The 20,229-nt window shown below is 45.1% G+C and overlaps 1 protein-coding gene across 2 annotated transcripts in view; it reads right to left on the bottom strand.

The window, feature by feature from the left end:
• MAP2K4 (mitogen-activated protein kinase kinase 4) overlaps positions 1 to 20,229 on the bottom strand; it is a 105,400-nt gene that overhangs the window by 36,420 nt on the left and 48,751 nt on the right. For both annotated transcript variants that reach the window (XM_059828128.1, XM_059828127.1), the window contains 2 exons: positions 10,725 to 10,899; positions 452 to 571 (listed from right to left, as the gene is read on the bottom strand). In XM_059828128.1, the coding sequence (XP_059684111.1) occupies positions 452 to 571; positions 10,725 to 10,899 (295 nt within the window). The remainder of the gene's footprint in view (positions 1 to 451; positions 572 to 10,724; positions 10,900 to 20,229) is intronic.

Here is a 20,229-nt window from a genome sequence, read left to right as displayed (position 1 = left end):
CATCAGATAACCTTATGGGGAGCCGTGACTGCTATCACTGCAGCCATCTTCCTTACAGGGATACAGGTCCTCCCCATGGTCCCATCTCACAACCACTGACACAAACCTCATCTGCATCCAAGCACTGTGCCGCAGAGCTGCGCCCAGCCCAGCAGCATACACTCTGCGTGGGGAGCCACAGACCCGGAGCCCATCAAGAAAGAAGAAAAGCAGGAAAGGAGGGGAGACTAAAATACGCAGAGAGACATAACAATGAATGGGAATAGCATGTTTGTGCTCAGCAGCACCCATATCTGGGTCTCCTGGTTAAATACCCTTGATTAGAAGCGGAGAGCTAAGAAACCTAACATAAATTAACTTTCTCCTCCTTATTACAAGTTGGAAACTGCAAAGAAAAAAAAAAGGTAAAAACCAAACTCTGCTATGAATGAAGCAAGTTTGGAGTGCCCACCTCTCTGAAGAGCGCGCCATAAAACTGAACAATATACGGGCAGTCACTGCTTCGCATTACTACATCAAGGTCCATCAGAAGCTGCTTCTGTTCTTTTTCATCCACTGTCGACCGAATTCTCTGAAAGAGGAAGAGCGGCAGAGACTTTATCACTTACATGCCATTACTGTATCCTCAGACCCGCTTCTGGAGAAACATGCCAGGGACCCCAAACCCAAGGCTGAGCAGGCAATCCCCAAGGCATGCTCAAACATACTCTAGAGAATTAAGCTGTGCTCTCAAATAAGAAATATAACTGAAAACCCCTAAAGCCATTTAATTCAGGCTATAAAATCCCCAGTCCTCTCATGAGTATCAACATTTTCAGACGAAATGTCAGAATGAAATTAGTGAGCAGAGATTTCATTAAAAACTATAGCAAAACAACATACTCAGGCTTTCATTTTAAAACAAGTTCCCACACAGTTCTTAGCCACGTTGGATGGGGCTCGAAGGTTGTTTTGAAATTTAACCAAGGAACATCATGTTTAAAATTTCTAAGACAAGCACAGAAGCCAAAAAGGCTTCTTCCACCTGCCGCCACCACGGCTGGCACGGTGAAAAGGGACCACCACATAACCGAGGGAACAGATTGCTCTGGTAATGCTAATGATGGGCAACAGTCCCGTGAGCTCTTCTCATAAAACTAATAATTCTTTACCTAGTACTGGCCTAGCGAACATTAACACTATATAAAAGATATTTTTACATATATATATATAAAAATATATACTACGTGTATATAAAGAGATATATATGTATACACACACTATACTTTACATATACACTATATATAAAGAAAGGTCTGATTTGGGCTTGAAAGAACAATGCAAGTTTGAAAATAGAAAACTGTACATGTTCAAACATGAAGCTTGTTAACCAAAGGATGGAGAAGACCATCCACAGTTTTGCATGTGATTTTACAGACATATTTAACATCTTGCATTAATTAATGCATTCCCTGAATCACAGGTGAGGAAAACTGTGATCCTGAAGGTGTGACTCATTGAAAAATCATTAAAAAAAAAAAAAGAAGAAAAAAAATTTGGCAAGAAGTCCAAAGCAACAGAGGTAGCCTGGACCCTCCTTGAGAAGAAAAACTACTTGGCTATCCAAGAAAGAAAAATTATTTAAGATTGTGGGAAAAATCTGCAAGATACCAGCACCCGCTCCCACTGACACTACTGCCCTGTAAGCAACTGCTGGTGGCATCAAACCACAGGCATTAGCAAGCACAAGGCTAAGTATATGAAGGTACTTTCAAGGTTGGCCATTCATATTGCACCATTTGAGATACAGCGCATGATTATGTACCTTAAGACTATTTTCTGATGACCCACACAAAATGAGGATAGTATCGACACTATAATTTTCCTTACCTTTGGTGTCTCCTCATATTTTGGTATTTCACCACTCGTTCTTAATGTTCTAGTAGCTCTAGTTTGGCCTAGACCAGTAATTGTCATGTTCATATTGCCCTTTTCCCTCCCAGTGAATTCTAGAATACTTGGGAAAACTGGCAAGAGACTTGCCCAGCACACCCATAATCTGTAACATCCACACCCTGCGATGCCACTGAGCAGGTGGGATTTTGTAGTCGCAAACAGAGCAACGGACTAGTAATGAAACTAAAAATCTTCACCTCTAGGTCACTGGTTCAAGTCTGTTTCACAGAAATTCAGTCACATCACTGAAGAAAGCCTGACAAATTTTATTATTTCTTTGTCTTATATAAAGCTCCTCAAGCCCCTGCTGAGATATCAAAGGCTGAGCAGATTGAACGTTTCTTTCTAGGTGGCACACCATCAGCACCACGTGAAATGATAATGCCATTGCTCTGACCCTGATAGAAGATGATGGATGCCAAAGCCACCATGGTGGCACCTATGAGGAACAGTTTAGTCTCTCACCGAGATGCTACCAACTCCTCTGACAAGTTCACCTCTTTGTTGAGGAGCAATACCGAAAGGAGCTTTTCTCCATGCTGTAACTCACATCTCCCTTCTGTGCCAACTCCATCTCTCCCTGTCTCCAAAAAGCCTCTTTCCTGGTCATCCAGAGTCTCCCCAGTCCCCTCTGCATTCTCCTTGCATCTGCATGCTCCTGTCACAGCCATCCCCGCAGCGTGCTCCTCAAACTCTGCAACTTCCCCTGAAAGCACCTCCTCCCATCTCTGACATTTCCTTCTCTGCTGTTACTTCTCCAAGTCTAGAAAGCACGTGAAATACGTGTTGTATGGAGGAGGTGATTTTAACAGCACCCCAGAACAACACTGAACCCAAAGAGTCTTCCTTTTTTCAAACACCAGCTCCCCAGGGAGAAAGAGAAAGGGCAGGCAGAGGACCCAGAGGATGGACAGTGGGTCGACTGTAATGCAGAGTATCCAGGCAGACACAGGAGCCAAAGGACACCTTGAGAAGCCAGCATGGACTCCCCAACAAACACTGCTTCAGGGAGTGAAGGTAAGGATGTGATGCAAGATCGAGGGTCTCATACAAGAGGGCTGGAGACTGGAGACTGGCAAATTCAAGAGAAGGAGAAAACTATGAGGGGCGGCATGCAGCACAGCGCTGAGCTGGATCAGGCTGGAAAAGATGGCTGGAGCACACCAGGGACTCTGCTGCATGCCAGTGGTCCCAATTCACCAGCTAAGGAACGAGCGTTCACCAGCGAAACAAGGAAGAATCAGCAAAAGGTGACTGAAGTCAACAGCAGCCACTATCCAAATAGCACACAAGCCATAGTGCCGATCTGCTACCTAACTCCAAGGCAGAGTGCAAGACACTGCAGCAGCTCCCACAGACAGACTCCCCAAGAACATGGGACATGGCAGGGAAGGAAGACCCAAGGTGAGGCAACAGCCTGAAGACACTAATTAAGACAGGAATGGACAGGTCTGACTTAGCTTCAGGTCTTACATCTCTCAGCCTGGTCACTCAACTGCGTGTGGTCACTGACACGGCCAAACAAGCCACATAAGGAAAAAGTGGTTTTTGTAGTAGAGGCTATGGAAAGTCTCATTTTTAATGGTTCCTTATTGGCCTCAAACTTAAACCACATTAAATCCTCCAGGAGAAAATTCTCCAGCCCTTTAAATACAAACCCAGGTTAGGACAAAGGTTTCTGATATCAGGAACAAGAGCTCTGAAAGCTATGCCCTGGGCAGCATCAACAGCAGAAGGATAAGCTATGCTGTGGACTAGACCACTCTCAAACCTAAAACCAGACAGATCCCAGAAACCAGACCCAAAACAGAAGAGACATCACCCAGCCCCAATACGCACACGAAAAAAATCACATGCAGTGGGTAGCGGCCAGTTAGAAAAAGAAAAGGAAAGAAAAGAAAAAGGAAAAAAAAAGCTATAAACACTAAACTGAAAACCAACTCCTGGAGTTGAAAGTCAACAGAGTGCTGCCCTGCGTACAGGGCTCACACGTGTCCTCAGCAGAAAGCACAGCACAGCAGTGCTTGACGGGGTCACCGAAGGGCTGGTGCGCCCTGGGGATGGCAGAGACTGAGGACACTAAACCAGCAGGAAAAAGGGGGTTTGCCCACTCGCTGCCAAGGGCGAGAGTATTTACCTACTCATCCGAAACACATTTATTGCTGACAGAAGTATGTCAGGTCTTCCACTGATCACAATTAGTTTCCCACCGCCTATAATAAGGTTCTCGCTCTCTCTCACCATTTCCTTTCAGCCCTTACCTATTCACTCCTTTCCCAGTGTACTACCAGCAAGGTTTGGAGCACTGGTTTCCCCAACTCTCAGCCAGCTACCCAAATGGATGAGCGAAACAGGAAATTCTGCCCAATATATACCATAAGGAGTCAACTTGGGAGAGGGTACCTAATTGTACGAAGAATGGAAATGATGATTTGCAGTAAAGCCAGCTTGCAAAAAGTCCCAAGACTTCTCTTCAAAAGTCATATGGGAAATCGGAAGGACAGAGACATTTGCCTCTTGACTGAACTTAATATACGAATGTGTCATTTTGGTGGGCTTTTATGGGCTATCAGGCATCCAGGTAAGGATGAAAGGATTACAGAAGTATAAATAAATGTTAAATTTCTGCTCTCAAGGATATCTGACACTTGGCAACCTACTTCAGCTGTGAGATTGCCATCAGAGAAAACCTGTGAAAGCCAAAGACATGTGCATCTGTTTTAAAGCTACGGGTGAGAGAGCAAGCGCTGACGACATGGCAAAATGATATGAAAGAGGCACCGTGCTCTGAACAAGAAATGGTTCCATAGCTTACTGGCTTCTCCAGGAAGAACAGGGATCTTTTATGGACACCTCATAGGTTTGAAATGCTGCTGAATTTTATGTATCTCTAAGCAGTGCCTTGGCCAGCTTCTCTGATTACCCAACTGATCTTGACATTGCTTCTGATTGTCTTAGGACAAGTGTAGAATAGAAGAAGTGGAAGACACCCTGTAGTCTGGTCAAAAATACTGCTAGACTAAAGAGAAAACAAGAAACCAGCAATAATATCTGAGGACATTGATTGGAACTGGAGACTACACTAGGCAATATTGCAGAGTGGGACTAAATCAGCTAGGCTGATTTATACAATAGATATTGGAAGATACAGATAATTCTGGTATACAGCTGGAAATCACTACATCTTTTGGGGTAGGGAAAAACCAAACACAAGGATTGTGGACAAAAATGCCCTCTCCCCACTTGGCTTACTCTCCTAGGTGCAACTATTTTTGACAGAAAAATAATTCAATTAAAAAGAGGTCCAAGAAGTTTCCATGGGGCCACAACAAGAAGCTTGAAGGTCAACCGAAGCACAAACCACTTTACTCGTCTCTTGATGGTGTATTTTTCAGCCAGTTCAACTGGCTGAAAAGAAATTGGCAGAAACCGCTAATACTGAACCCCAAAGGTCGGAGGTGCTCCCTGCTGCGGGGCAGAAAGGGCCTGCGCGGCCCCCCGGGGCTAGCGGGGCTGAAGGGGAGAGGAGGAGGAGCGGGGGGCTCCTGCCAGCCGCCTGCGGGCTCAGGACATCACTGCCGTGCTCGGGCTCCTGACCCGCACAGGCGCCACCTGACAGATTAAAGGTTGGCTATTTTAAATATTTGGTTATTTATCTTGTGAACTCTTCAAACAAGAAACTTTCTCAGCCTTTGAGAGACCTTTTTCAGTATCCCGGCTAATAAAACCCACACCAAGTATTACAAACACTGTTAAAGTAAAACGCAGAGCGTCCTGTTCCAACAGGGAGAACACTCCCCAGCTTTAGTTCCTGTTTGGGCCTTTCTTCATTTATGTATTTTTATCCCAGTTTGGAAAAACCAAGTATGCCAAAGATCTTTTAAAGCCCCTTTTTTGTGTGAACTATCACCAGTGCCAGAGGGAAACCTCAGGACAGAAGGAAATCCCCCAGCTGCTGGGTGAGCTTCCCAAGAAAATCATTTCACCCAAATAAAATGGAGCTTCTCTACAATTCCTCCAATGTGCCAAAGACAGTCCTGTTCCTTGTTTCATGAGGGTACCATGAATTCAAGATGCGCAGCTCCCTGGAGCAGCTGGGACAACACCACGTGGTGATGCTGAAGGGCAAAGACAAAAGGGGGCTGGAGAACAGTACAGACTGCGAAGCCTCTGGGCTAAAACCAGGAGTGACGGCATTGGAGCAGATCCTGAGAAGGGACCAGGGCTCTCCGCAGAGTGAAGAAGCCCGGGAGATTATTCACAAGTCACTTATGAACTGCCACAGACTGGGCAAAAACAGATTAAAGAGAAAACAAGAAGACGGAAGCAAAGTCAAAGGACGCTGGGAAGAATTGGCAGCAGGACCAGGCAGTACCGCAGAGAGCTGGTGCTGGTGCTGCAGGCAAAAGCCGGCCAGGGCAGGTGGTCTTCAAGGAAAACAAGGAGCCCAGAAGAGAAACCTGCCAAGGAGGTGAGGAGTTAACGTACAAACTGGCCTTGCAATTGTGAATTTGCAGACAGAGCTGGCACTGAACAACATTGGGCTGTTTTCTTTCCCACCTGGAAGAGTCGTGACCTCATCGGCCAATAAATCCTCAAGAAAATGAAAAGGGTTCTCTTCAGTGAGAGGAAGACTGCAATAGCAGCTGATTCAGAGTAAACAGGGACTTTGCATCTCTAGGAAGATCTGAGAGAGGAAGGGACCTAATAAACTGTCTTTTATTAAGATCTGGAAAACATAATACAACATTTTCCAGGGGCAAAAATGAGAAAGGTTTGAATACAAATCCTCTGAGTTGGATTCCTCTTTCCCTTATCCTCTCCCCCTCTTCCTGATGGCTCCTGGAAGAGGCTCTCTACGGCAGAACGGGTAAGGGACGCAAAAGACCACAACTGTCTGCCTCCGAAACCAACCTGCTGCAGTTGGCAGCCTCAGGGGCATGAGGTCCGTGCTCCTGCAGCCGCTCCAGCCTCCAGCCTGTTCCTGAAGAGACACATAACGTCTTTTTTTTATTTACATAGATATTTATAGAGGCACAGAATGACAAAGGCTGAAGGAGAGGGAGGAGCAGGACTGTGGACAAGAACTCATCATCCAAGCCTCTCCCCAGGAACGCTCCGCCAGCCAAAGCTTTGCTGCAGTGGTTTCACGCCAGTGATGCGACGAGGCTCGTTTTCCTCCTTCCTTCGTTGCTGATGCTCGAGCGCGGATGAAAGCTTTCTGACTCAGCCAGGGGCCTGGCAGCCCTGCCCGTGCGAGTAGCTAGACACCCTCACTAAAGGTGTCAGGATTACATCTGCCAGGATCCATACATTGGCTGATGAGGCCAAAATGCATAAAAGGGAAAAATGGAAAAAAAAATGGTGCCTCCACCTGCAGATCTCAAGTTATTTCGGTGGTATTTCAGCACTCAGGAATTATTTTCCTGCAGTGGTGAAAAATATAGGCAGGAAGCATAGCAAAAAGGCTGTGCTCGGGGAGCTCAGGGTGCTCTGGGGCACCAGTGCCACACGCACCAAGCGGGGAGAAAGCAGAAGGCTAAGCTACACCACACTTCAAGGAACGGAAGACTGTTCTTTGTGCAAAAGCATGACAGGCTAGAAAAGCCACAGGAAGGAGCTGGAAACAGGATTTGAGGGTACACTCCAGCAGCCGCATCTGTGCAGGCTGAGAGGTAAGCAGGATGAGTGCCCAGAGGTGCCAGGCTGCCTCGGTGCAGCAGGAGCTGGGATCAGCCAGAGGAAGACTCCAGCACGGGGGAAAGAGCAAGGTTTCACCCACTCTTTACAAGGTAACCGCAGCGCACTTGTGGAACAAAGAGGATTTGAATCTGTCTGTGGCAGAAGGGGCTGACAAGCCACAAGGGATGCAGCCTGTAGCTGCAAAAAGGACTTGGCCCTTCCAGCAGTGGGGTAGGAAGATACCTGACTGCTGGAAATTTGCAGCAGTGGTAGTGGAAATTTGGGTAGTGGCAGTGAAGGATGAAGGAGCAGCTGGGGGAGGCCCCCGTACCAGTTCTCTCTGCATCTAATTAGCAGCTTCTGGAGCCATCTCTGTGTTTCACTCATCAGTACAGAACAGCCAACAACTTTTGGCTTGCGGCCTCCACAAAGCTGAACGTTCTTCCAAGGATGACTTGCCTGCTGCACCGATGTTGCTCTTGCGGAAGCACAGGAGAGGGACAGCAGCACCACCAAATAACCAGAGACACTGGCTTCACAATCCAGCTAGTTGCAGGGCGGCGTTCCTGAAGCCCTGCACACAGCATGGCACCACACCACGGGGTTGCTAGCGGGTGTCATTGAGATCGCAGCCAAGACCTCAAATCACTAGACTGACACATTTTCTTCTCAAACCACCATCCCCCTTCTAAACCTTCTCAACCTTCTCTTACAGAAGGGCATTGTGCTGAAGGAGAAGAAAACAAGTTAGGTTCCTGCCTGTAGAGCAAGAAGAGACCGTGGAGAGCGGGTGGTTCCCCTGAACACAGGTGGGGAGCTGGGGCTTCAGAAGGCAACAGCTCTGCAAGCTGTCAGGACACACAGCCTTGAGGGAGACCGAGAGAGCAGGAGGTGGAGAGCCCCAAACACAGATGGCCCATAGGGCAGATTTAGATCGAGCAGGAGCAGGGAGATTAATGCACAACCTCGGCTGCCCCAAAAGCAACAGCAATCTGAGAAAGAAAAGGGTCAGTAGTTTGGGATGAACTAGGTGCTAGTCCAAGCTCAGCCCTGTCCTGAAACCTCACGACAAATAACTGTACCATCCAAGCTGTGGAACAGCTGCTGCTGCCTTGGAGACGTTGCGTACTGCTCCACCCACAGGTCTTCCTTTGCTCGATTTCGTGTTTTATCCCCGCTGGGACAAACAGAACAGCCCCTTGCCACTAACATTTCAGAAATTATGCGGTTGCCCCAACCCTCCAACCTTCCTCCTCCTGCAGGCCTAGCCTTGCCCACCCAAGGGAGTGGGTTCAAGAGAAAAGAAGGTGGCATCGTCCCAGCCCACAGCTTTGACATTTCATAGTTTAGACACTGTAAACCTACCGGGTTTTATTTGTTTAAAAGGGAGCCCCCAAGCCCAGCACCCCCCTGGGGCTCAGACCACCTCTCTTCCCTTGGGAAAGCCAGCTCAACAGGCTGTGCAATGTTGCTCCAACCGTGTGCTTCGAGAGCACGGCATTGGTGCCTTCTGCCACCCACACGGGAGCTGTACCTGCATCACAGACCCTCGGCGCTGACAAGATTATCCTATGATGCTGAACATCCCTTGTGCAAATACAGTCTGGGACAACAGAATTTCTGTGCCAGCAGACACGTCTCTTCTCGGTGACGTTAGCTAATCCAACAAAGCGCTCTTCTCAGCACAGCTGTACCCGCTGCAGAGCTTTGGATAAAAAAGCCACTCAGCTCTAGGTATGCCTTTTTCTTACCCACGGCTGTCATGATTATAGTAGCAAAACTACAGTTACTCAGATCCCCCCACAGCTTAGGTTTGAGAAGCTGGGGGTGCCCAGGCATCATTTCACTACATCAGTGGTTTTCAACCTGTATCTGTAAACTCCACCTACAAGTTCCACCAAAGGCAACTAAGAGAAACGAGCCTTTAGCTACAGGCAGCCTCTGGCTCCACTGGAGACTTTTAGGGATTCAAAACCAGGTTGAAACACCACTGCATGGTGATCCAAAACACTTGAGACCTGGCCAGTGATCCCACAATATTTACTGGAGAAAAATCAAAGGATGATGGTTACTCCAGTAACCTGACACACTAGGGACAAGTATGAATTATATTCACAGCAGCCAGCACTGGGGCTGAGACACGTCTACCTGGCATGTGAGACTGGCAGGAGTGAATGTTTCCAGATCAAATCAGGGAATATTCCAAAGAAGATGGAGAAAGTTGGAAAAGAAAGCAATGCAGACTCCTACATAGCTCACTCCTCTTTCATGGGAGCCCTTACAGTTGATATCAACAACAGAGTTAAAAGATTGACATCATTAACTAGCAGCCAGAAGCAAGCAAAGAAAAGGACAAGAGAAAGAGAGAGAATGGCTGCTGCCCATCTCACCCAGCTCGATGGACAAGCAGCTCCTCAAAGATGCCCAGCAAGCAGCACTGCTGCGGCAAGACAAAGATTGCTCCGTATCGCCCAGCTGGGGAAAGAGGTTGCATATTGTTTCTGGTCTTAAGGGGAGGTTTTGGGTAGCGTAAGGTAGAAAATGGACAGTCCAGAAAACTGCTACACTTTCTGTCTCCAGAGCAGGTCTGGCACGGCAGGCACAACACACAACACTCCATCATACATCAGCAAGAGCAAAACACTCCCTAGGAGATGTCCACTCCATGCCAGCTCCTCCTGGTGAGGCTACACCACAGCATAGGCTTACAGGAAAAGCAAACGTTAAGTCACTACCTTATTTCACAAAAGACATCAAGAAGCTATGAGATGTCAACTTGTGTCTACCACCAACCTAGGCTGTATCTGAACCAGTGACCCAGAGGTGAAAGGCCCACGCCCCATTATCAGTCTCCAGAGACATGCGATTCCCGCAGGACAGTAGGTTCCTGATAGGCATTTTCAAAAGGGCACAAGCAATTATGAGAGCGTCACAAATCACTTGACAATATGCCCATTATACAATGCATTTTCAGCAAATAGCAGCCTTTACACTGGAAATAAATAGAAAAGAGCAGTAGATGGGTGCTAGATGGAAGAACATTAATTCTCCATCACATTTCATCCCTAATGGACTGAAGTACAAATGTAAGTATGGGCATCACCTACTTTAACTGCCATAATTTGCCCACTTGGTTTGTGGACCATTTTGTTGACAGAACCATAAGCGCCTCGTCCAATTTCTCCAAGGTCTTTCAAGTCCTCTGCTGTAAAATCCCAATGTTGTTCAGGGGAAATCTTCAATTTTCCTGATGATTCAATGCTGTGTGTTCTCAGTCTCTCTCTGTCAAAAATATTGGGAAGCAATTTTTCCACATTTTAAATAGTCTGTAAATTTCTCTTTTCAGCACTTGATTAAACATTAGAAGAGAGGGGTTCATAAAGGCTACAGCAACAATCTCACTCCACGAAGGATTTTGGTTGGGGTGGGGGGTGCAGGGGTGAGGGAAAATGTTAAATCAAAAATGACATACACTTGCCCACAGCTTCAATTAAGGGTAAGTTTCTCCAGCTGTGGTGTAAAAAAATCAATGTGTCTCATAGAGTCATTCTACTCATTCATTTACACAGTTCTTTCTACTTTGCACAAAATACATCAGGCTTCAGGCAGGATCTGGTAACATGCAGAACCAAGAGTCCGAAGAGCACCCCCCAGCCCCGTCTCCCCAAAGCTTCTGCTGCTCTACACCACCACGCTCCCAGCAACTGTCTCCCTTCTAGTTGGCTTTCTATGCAACACAGGCAAGATCTTCTGTGTGAATCAAGGGGACTCTAGAGAGAGTTTGCTCTTAATGGAAAACTGCAATTTATTTTAAAAAAACCCACCAACATTTTGGGTAATCATTTAATTTATTAAAAAAACGAATAAAGAGCCAATAATTTATATTTATAAAAAACAAGATAAGCTGTTTGTGACACATGAAAACAAAACCTGCCTGTTCAAGTGTGTCATTACCAAACACCTAAGTTAACGTTCTTAGGCAAACGTTGCTCCTACTGAAGCCACCAGGATTTGTCCAAGTAAGAAGCAGAACAATGCCCAGAATTTGTAGGACAGAAGAGTTCAACAGTTGTTTTAAGGTGCCCCCAATTACTCACTCAAATGCAGCAATGCTATCACTGAATTAGTAGGAAATCCACAAGTATTTTTAACACTTTTCATCTTAAAATACCATGCAAATTTTCAGTTTTTCATTAATTAATTAGCTGATTTGCACTTCTTGGGTTGTAAAGTAAGCCAAAAGCCTGAGTTTCCCACTTTCAAGTAGCATTAACAGCATTAAAAACAGTTCCCGCTGCAGGGCACACCAATCTCACACAGATATTAAAGCACACAGGTACTTCTGACCACCTTGTGTACAAGGGAGATTCTGTCAAATTCATCCCTTGGTCTTGGATCACTTCTCTTGGGCATTTGATCAAGCCACCACTCGCTTGTCCCGGGTCCGGCCAAACAAGCGGAACATATGTGAGGTATGCAACCAAACGCGTAAAGCTTATCGAGTTTATCAGGCAGAGAAATAAACATGTTACGGCCAATTCCACGCTGATAAATGCAACCATTTGTCAAACAGCAGCTGCAAACGCTACCCAGTTGGATGCAATGGTAGACCCAACCACAACCTCCACCGGGTTTTATTTGGAACCCGGGTTTTGCAAGGGTAATGAGGTAAGGTTCAAAGGTCAATTGACTGGAGCAGCTACGGTTCAAATGGCTTCATCTGCTGTACTCCAGCTTCTCTGTGATGCTTCAGTTTAGCACTTTCCGGGCTTTGAGCAGCTGCATGTCCTGAACCCTTGACCCGTTCAATGAAGAGCCTTGCTGAAGAGCTCCTCTCACCACTTCTGTGCTGTGCCCGCCCTGGTTTCTCCTGCTCTCTAACCTGCCTAACGTGATATTTTCAATGTGCCCCTCCCTACAGCGTCCCTCCACTGCACTTAAGAATAATTTGGGGAATCTACCGATAAGTGCTACAATACAGCACAGATGTGATGGGCACAGCAGCCCACAGAGGCAGAGGTGGCACCCCTTCGTTAGCACTATTTACATCGTTGAGTTTCTGTGCATAATAAAACACCGCATTAAGCGGGGTTCTTCATGGAATTTGCTTACTAAAAAGCAAGGAATGAAAATTAGGCAGTAAAATGACAAAAAAAAAGAAAACAGAACAGAAGAAAAAATGAAAAGAAAAAATGAAAAGAAAAGAAAAGAAACATGACCTCCAGTCTTGCCAGCTGTCTTGCGGGCAAGCTTACATTGGAAGCTGCATGAATCAGTGACTATCTAACTGCTCGACCGCCTTATTTTGTCAGTACCATAAAAATAGTTCTTTTTTTGATGGAAGAAGGTAGGTGACAAGCATCATGCCAAGGAGGCACCAGCAAATGGGCACCTCCTGCCTACCTCCTGCCAGCTGGCAGGCAGAAAGAAGCATGACCATTGAGAGCTAAATCTTGTTCAAAAAGGCAGGGGAAAAAAAAGCCGAGAGGTGTCACCAGGAGGGTGAAATGCGAGATTTGATTTTCTGAGTAAACCCTTTCCATCTCTTGTTTCAAAACAACATTTCATATTAAAGTTCTCATAGAGTTAAAGAAATCTCATGTTGACATGGTTTATTAAAATAAAGCAATAAAACCCATCTCCACTCTTCCCTCTGTTTTTCTGCTCAGGAAACTTTGCTTTTCTTACCCTATATCAGAAGAGAAAGCAAATTTGAATTCATTATTTCCTTGTTACACAAGAAGCCTGTTTCTCCCCAGCTGTAGCGTCAAAGCAGATCTGTGCCATTGTTCCCGCAGCTGCAGGATGGGTGGTTGGTTCAAGCAGCCAGGAAGAAGATGTGAGCTAGGAAATACCCACTCCGGTCTGCACCGAGTGCCCTCTGCAGATGTGTTCTGGTGCGGAGCAGGGGAGCTCCAGGGGTTTGGATCAAGATGTACCGTCACCGTCCACCCGCAAAACCTCACAAGTTGGAGCTTGCCTTAATTTCCATTATGTATTTATGATGCCATCTGCCTGGTATTGCAATCACAGTTCCTGCTTATCTTTTTTCAAATACCCAGGGAAATGGTCAAATAACCAAATGACAAGTTTGACAGAGTGACACTTTAATGTAAATTTTGCTCATTTAGCTAATTGCTCACATGCAAACAATGCAGTTTTCCTTTAAGCAGCATGGCCTGTCTTAAGAGTCAGTAACTGGAACACAATAATTACTTTTAGCATCAAAAACCTACACTTTATATCAGGAATTTGTCAGTGTAAATCAAAATCCCAAGGGATTTCCATGCCAAGAAAGCAGCTCAAAACATGCAAATCCAGAACATAGACTCTCTGCATGGATATCAAATGGGAATTTTCTGATGTAAAACCGAGTGAGGCACTAAGAACAAATAAATAATCAATGCAGTACATCTATTACTAGATTTGCACTGCTGCAAATATATAAGGACATAAATCTACAGGGCAGACATAACCCCAAAACACAAAAAAGCCTGCCTCCACCCTGCACTACATCCTAGTGCACTGGATCCTAAAACAGCTTGCTTCAGAAAGTAGAAGGGTAACCACACAAAACAGTGTCTAGTGAAGGTGGAAGGTAAGTAATGCCCAGTCCCTGCTTCTGCAACCGATCAGATTTTAGTCCCTGTATTTAGTGCTCATTGGAGTTTGCACAGATGTGGTCAGACATACGCCTCCTCTTACCATCTCGTTTTTAAGCTGTGCAATCCAAATCTCTCTAAGGCTGGGGATGTTGGGCAAAACTGGGCAGATATTCTCCAAATGATCAGGATGTCTAAAATGGACTTGCGGTGCTTAACGTATGATTTAAAAAGTAAAAAAAATAGCTAAAGAGGGTGAAATACTCCTCAAACAGTTAAAAGTAGGATTTTCAAATGCGCCTTAGGGACTATAGCTCCTGTTGACTTCTTCAGGACTTGAGCTTCCAACTCCCGTCTTGCTTTTGAAAAGTTTTAAAAGCAAAAAAAAAAAAAAAAGGTGATAGGCTCAGGAGGTCATTGCGATTACTGCACTTGAAAGGCGCCAATGTATCGCTCTTACTGCAGATGGTTACTATGCTTGTCACAGCAGTTATTCCAGGGATTAGGAGCACCAAGCAAGACAACAACTCCTCCAAACAGTTGCCCTTTGTCAGAAAAGAAAACGTTTGTGGGTCCAGCTTGGCAGGAGGCAGGCGGACGGCTGGCGCCAGGCACCGCAGCCGGGCCAAGGACAGGGTCACACGCACTTGGGGACGGGAGGTTGCTCATTGCAAGCTTGGCGAGCTTAGACCCACACGGGAAGGTCTGCCACGGCTAGGGGCCCACAAAACCTCCTGGGAAGAACCACGGAGACATGGGGAAGCTCTCGGACGGGCTGTGTTAGTTCCCTGAGCCCTGCTGTTAGCACCAAACTGCAGGGATGCCAAAACCTTTTAAAACAAGCATTTCCTTGGCATGAAAAAGAAGGACTGTGGGGAGAAGCAGAGAAAAGTTGTTGGATTTTTTAAGCAAAATTAAAAGTTATCAGACGTGAAGCAAGGCCAGAAAGATGCTGTAGGTAGCTACCTATCTCCTCTTTATTTAACTTCATTAAGAGTTCCGCAGGACTCAAAGAAGCCCAAAAGTTGAGGTATTTGACATTACAGTTGACATGAATAAAACAAATCTGCAGAGTCAAAAAGATTCAAGCAAACCAGCTGTGCTTCACAAGCCTGCCTAGTGCTGGATTCTTCTAGCAAGTCTCTCATTAAAGCTCCTATTTATGCTACAGTTAATGAGAATATATCCTACTTCTCCACAAGTTCGGTAAATGCTGCTCAACACAATGGGACTTTGTCAATGTGGTCAATCAGCCAAAGGAATGCTAAAATGTAAATCCTAACAAAAAAAGCTTCCCTGCAAACTGCAGGGTTTTAATAACACTGTGCGCTCTTCGTAACTTCAGAGGAAAAACAGGCTTATGACTTTGGCTAACATGTTTTACCAAGTCTTTCAAATAGCCTAGAGAGCTTGTAATGCTTTTATCTCAATGTCTGTGTTACTTATAAAACAGTTTTCACAGACCCTGCAGGCTAACGCTAATAAAATAGCAACCCTAGTTTCAGTTTCACTGGAGAAAGTCTCCAAAAGAAATGTTCCCTTTCTTTTCTAGAGGGCTGAAAACCTTGGTGCTCTCACAAATCTTTCAGCTTTTTGTGAGAAGAAATTTCTGCTTCCAATAAGCTGATGCGCAACAGCATCCTTTCAGGAGGGGCAGAACTAATCTGGTTTCACTCTGACCCATGTAAGCTGTCCTGAGGCTTAATTATATTTAATAACAGATTCCTAGACATGAAGAAGAGATACAGAAAACATGTCAAAGGAAGGAAATGATTCAGTTTTTCATCTCATAGCTACTCAGATGAAAAGCAAAAGCACACTTGCTCCCTTTCATCATGACCAAGTGGCAGAGGCTCTCCCTAGCATTGCTCTGGCTTTCTATGTTCCTCCAAAACTTTAAAATAAAGATATTACCAAGAAGACTGCACAGCCCCTTCCACAGCCCTCAAGACTCAGTCCTGCCCATGCTGAAGGCTGCAGAGAGTCTCCCTGACTTCAATGGGGTTTGGCTGAGGCTTTTTAAATGTCAATATTTTGTATTAAGGTCCCCTGGTAAACTACTGAGTTATAATAGGTTTTGATTAACCCTGCTCTTAACATAGAGGAAACCTCTCAATTCATCGTGGTGAAGCCTGTACTGAATTTAACTGAGCACATTAATCTCAAACTCATTTTGATTTGGACATGAGCCAGACTGCAGCACATCCACTGAACCCACCACAGCTGGGTATTCAAAACTTACACTGCATTCAAGCATTTCAGAATAATACCTGAAAAACCTGAGCTAATTAATTTAAACAACCCTTCTGAGAATGCTGAGTCTTCTTCTGAAACACTACATCTCCTGAGCCCTGGCCAGCTGCCTGAGAAAGAACGGGAAACAGACACACGAGCACATCCATAAGAATCAACAGAAGAACACCAAGAGATACTTTAAATAGTTTGCAAAATGATACTGAGATGCAGTATCATTAGCATTACACAAAAATCACCCAATGGAATGACACTATTTCTGAGACAGATTCCGTTACTTTAATAGATGCCATTTTTGCGGGTATGGAAAATATTGGACAATGGCTAACAGACAGTTAAGCTTACTGTAGCCTGCTGGAAAGTTTCTGGATGAGGTCCGCTTCTCTCCTTTTGAAACTGAACGGGACAATGTGATTACTACCCGGGGTTGCTTGTGTATCGCTTCAGCCAGGAAAAGTTGTGAAAATGACAGGAAAACACGGCGCTGTTATCGCATGACACAATAACATGTAACACAATACTCAGCTAGTCACACTACCCAGGGAGCGCTTAGCATAAGAAATTAGTGAGCTACATATTCTTCTTCCCAATTTTGCCTAAGCAACCTCCCCTCACTGGGAGCATCTGACGATTTGAACTGTATTTTAACTTATTCAATCGTAAGCAATTTGTTTTCTTACAGCAATGGCAATTATTTTTTCCAATTGTGTTATTACTATGATTAGAAACGTGAATAAATGCATTCAACTTACTAACAAAGTATCTATATGCTAGTGACATGCTGTTGCCTCGAGGCACATTGACCATCACTGCTCTGTTTTTCTTGTGGCCTCTAAAGCAGAACTTATTTAAAAAATATTTTTTTTTAAACTCTAGCTTCCATCCTGAATCCACCATTCTAGGACTGGTGGTCTCTCCCAGGTGGGTTTGTCATTCATCTTAGCCCCTCTCTTAATAAGTAAGTTTGCATGACTTGAACAACTATGTCCTTTCTTACTGCCCCCAGAGCCACACAAGTGACAGATAAATGAAGGTTAATCACCACTTTGTATTACGAGACTTCTCTAAGAACAGAAATCAGGTTCTGGATCTCCGAGTCCCTCAAGCTGTCCAGCTTTAGAAATCTCCTTTCCCGAAACGAGGACCTGTTATCTCAGAACTGTTTGAGTAGCTCAGGCAAGATGGGCTCCTGCTAAGCCCTTTGTGGAGGGCACAGGGAAGACAAGCACTGAGGTACTCGTACAAATGACCAGCGGCAGCTACCTACAAACAGTCAGCAATGCAAACCTATGGTTTAGCTCAGCTCCTTGCTGGAAACACTTGAGAGAGGTAGATAATGAGCACTGTTATGTCAGTTACATGAAACGTTTCTGTTTCAACTACACTAAGAAACGATTTTTCTGATTTAAACTTCTGTACGTCATAAAATTCCAACCTTAGTCTGGGAAAGTTAAAAGCTCTCCAACTTCTCCTTCAGGATTTATTTTCTATTTGGGATGAAAAAAACCTTTGGGCTGCATCACAGCCTGAAATAACCTGAAATTCAGTGCCAAGAATGTACCTGGCCGTATTTTTCTTTCTGTGGCAGACGAGGACAGATGGGAGACAAAGAAATCACCTAACTGCATGACAGCAATTGTTTTTTCAGAGACATGCAGCTACTATAAATGTGGTAACCAAAAGAGAGCTCATAACAAGACTAAGTAGACCAAATGCAACTTGTATTTTATAAGTGCCCTTCCTCTAAGACACAAGACTCCTATAGACCAGTGAAAGCAATTGCCTGTTGAAGGTCCCCATGCTCCATGGCCTAGTAGTATGGCGAGATTTTAAATGTTGGCCTCCCCCGAGATGGCCACGGGGGACACGGTTTTCTCCACTGACTCTCAGGAGCCAAGAGGTAACTTTCTGTATGCTCTGTAAGGATGCTTACAGAAAATTAAAGCTGCTGTAAGGAGTTAGGCCAATGGTCCCAGAGAATCACCCTTCCCATCTTTCACTGGTATGAAATACCCACCTAGAACATCAGAGAGACAAAACAAACCCAGCTGGATTATAAAGAAGCCCCCACACTCCTCAGAGAGGACAACCGCCTTCACACTGCTGTAGCAAGAGATACTTGAAACACTTTCAACTGATCCGCACTTGTCTCTGCAAAGGCATCAGTTACGTTGGGCATGAAGGACCAACTGCTCATCCAAATTTACTCCAGGCATATTTTACAAAGGAGGGAATTAAAACAGGCTCAAAGAGAAGACCATTTAGGGTTGCCATAATGCACTGTAGACTGGCTTGGCCATTTGCTCTCTCTTCCCTGAGGTTTCACAAAATAGAGGGACCTTCATGATGGGAGGCAAGAACATTCACCTGAATCTCAAAGATGATGTCTGTAGTTTTCACTGACATAATATACCACGAATCCAGTTAATCTAAGTCCTTTTCAGAAGTCAGTTCCTCAAACAAGCAGAATAGCAAAACCAATTCAGCCCTGCAGGCCAACCCCCACTCCATCACCTCCATCCAATCCACCACAATGTCCTTTCCATGAGCTCTTCGTACAGCAGCTGTTTTTCCCGGGTGCATCCTGTTCAGGCAGTCCAGATGTCCTCCCATGGTACACACTGAAAGTCACTCATTTATGCAAAGGACGAAACCAGAAGTTGTCGACAATAATGTGGGGTCGAAGCAGTCCCTGAACCTACAAACTCTCCTCTCTTTATTCTCCATTTCTCGATGTGTGCAGAAGACAAAAGGGATGATTGATTCCTTCAGTTCGAACCCACAAAGCAGAAGAGTCAGCTCACTTCTCTGTAGCCAGGGTCAAATGCAAGATATTTTACTACAAGGTGGTGATTAATATCTGAAGAGATAAAGGATGTACTCTTGCTCTGATGAAATGCAGTGTGATCCTGAGTACGCAGAATAGCAATGAGCAGAGTTTACTCCTACAGCTAGCAATGGCAGTCTTTTATTGGAGTTTCCTGAAGGTTTGCAAAGTCCACATCTGAAAACATAGGGCTTGAGTCCAACTTAAATCACAGATATGAACAGTAGTGGTCCACATATAAAATCCCTTCTGACATTTCTGTATGTCACACAACCAGAAAAAAAAAGTCTGTGCCTGACGATCTCAGATTAATTGGAGTCCAACAGCGACCCCACTTAGGGTCAGAAACCAGATACACCATCTGTACTCCTATACACAGGCACCAAGCTCAGATCAATGTGTAAGCGATGTCCTACTTTCTTACTTACACATAATTATTGAACAACGTATTTATCCAAAAAATGGGTAGAGACCAAACTTGCGTGTGCGCGCACATATACATAAATATTCAGAGACGCTACATATAATAATCTGCTTCATCCCATTTTCCTCTCCAAACACCAGCAGGTTTTGCATATTAAGCTAGCGCTTACTGTATTTGCCCAAGGAGGGGACGTGGGGATATAGGCTCTCTTCAGCCTCAGGACTTCATCCATGTTCCAGGACACCGGTCCCTAAGACATATAGGACAGGACACCTATTGCCGCTGTTGACCTTGGATCGATCCCCAGCTCAGAAAGCCAGATTTATGGGTCTAGAAGAAAAGAAGCTAAAGGAGAAAGGCCAAGAGGGCAGTCCGTGCTCTCAGATGTTAGATAAAGATGAGCAACAGCATCTCCTGCTCCCTGAATAAATTCTAACCGAAATCAGTACCGGCTGATGTATTTTCAGAGCACGCCTTACAAACTGGTGAGTTCAGAATGGGGAGGC

This window comes from Gavia stellata, chromosome 22 (genome assembly GCF_030936135.1).
Source record: "Gavia stellata isolate bGavSte3 chromosome 22, bGavSte3.hap2, whole genome shotgun sequence".
Classification (NCBI taxonomy): Eukaryota; Metazoa; Chordata; class Aves; order Gaviiformes; family Gaviidae; genus Gavia; species Gavia stellata.
Note: the sequence above shows the minus strand (reverse complement) of the source record. Positions and strands in the feature narration are given on the sequence as shown.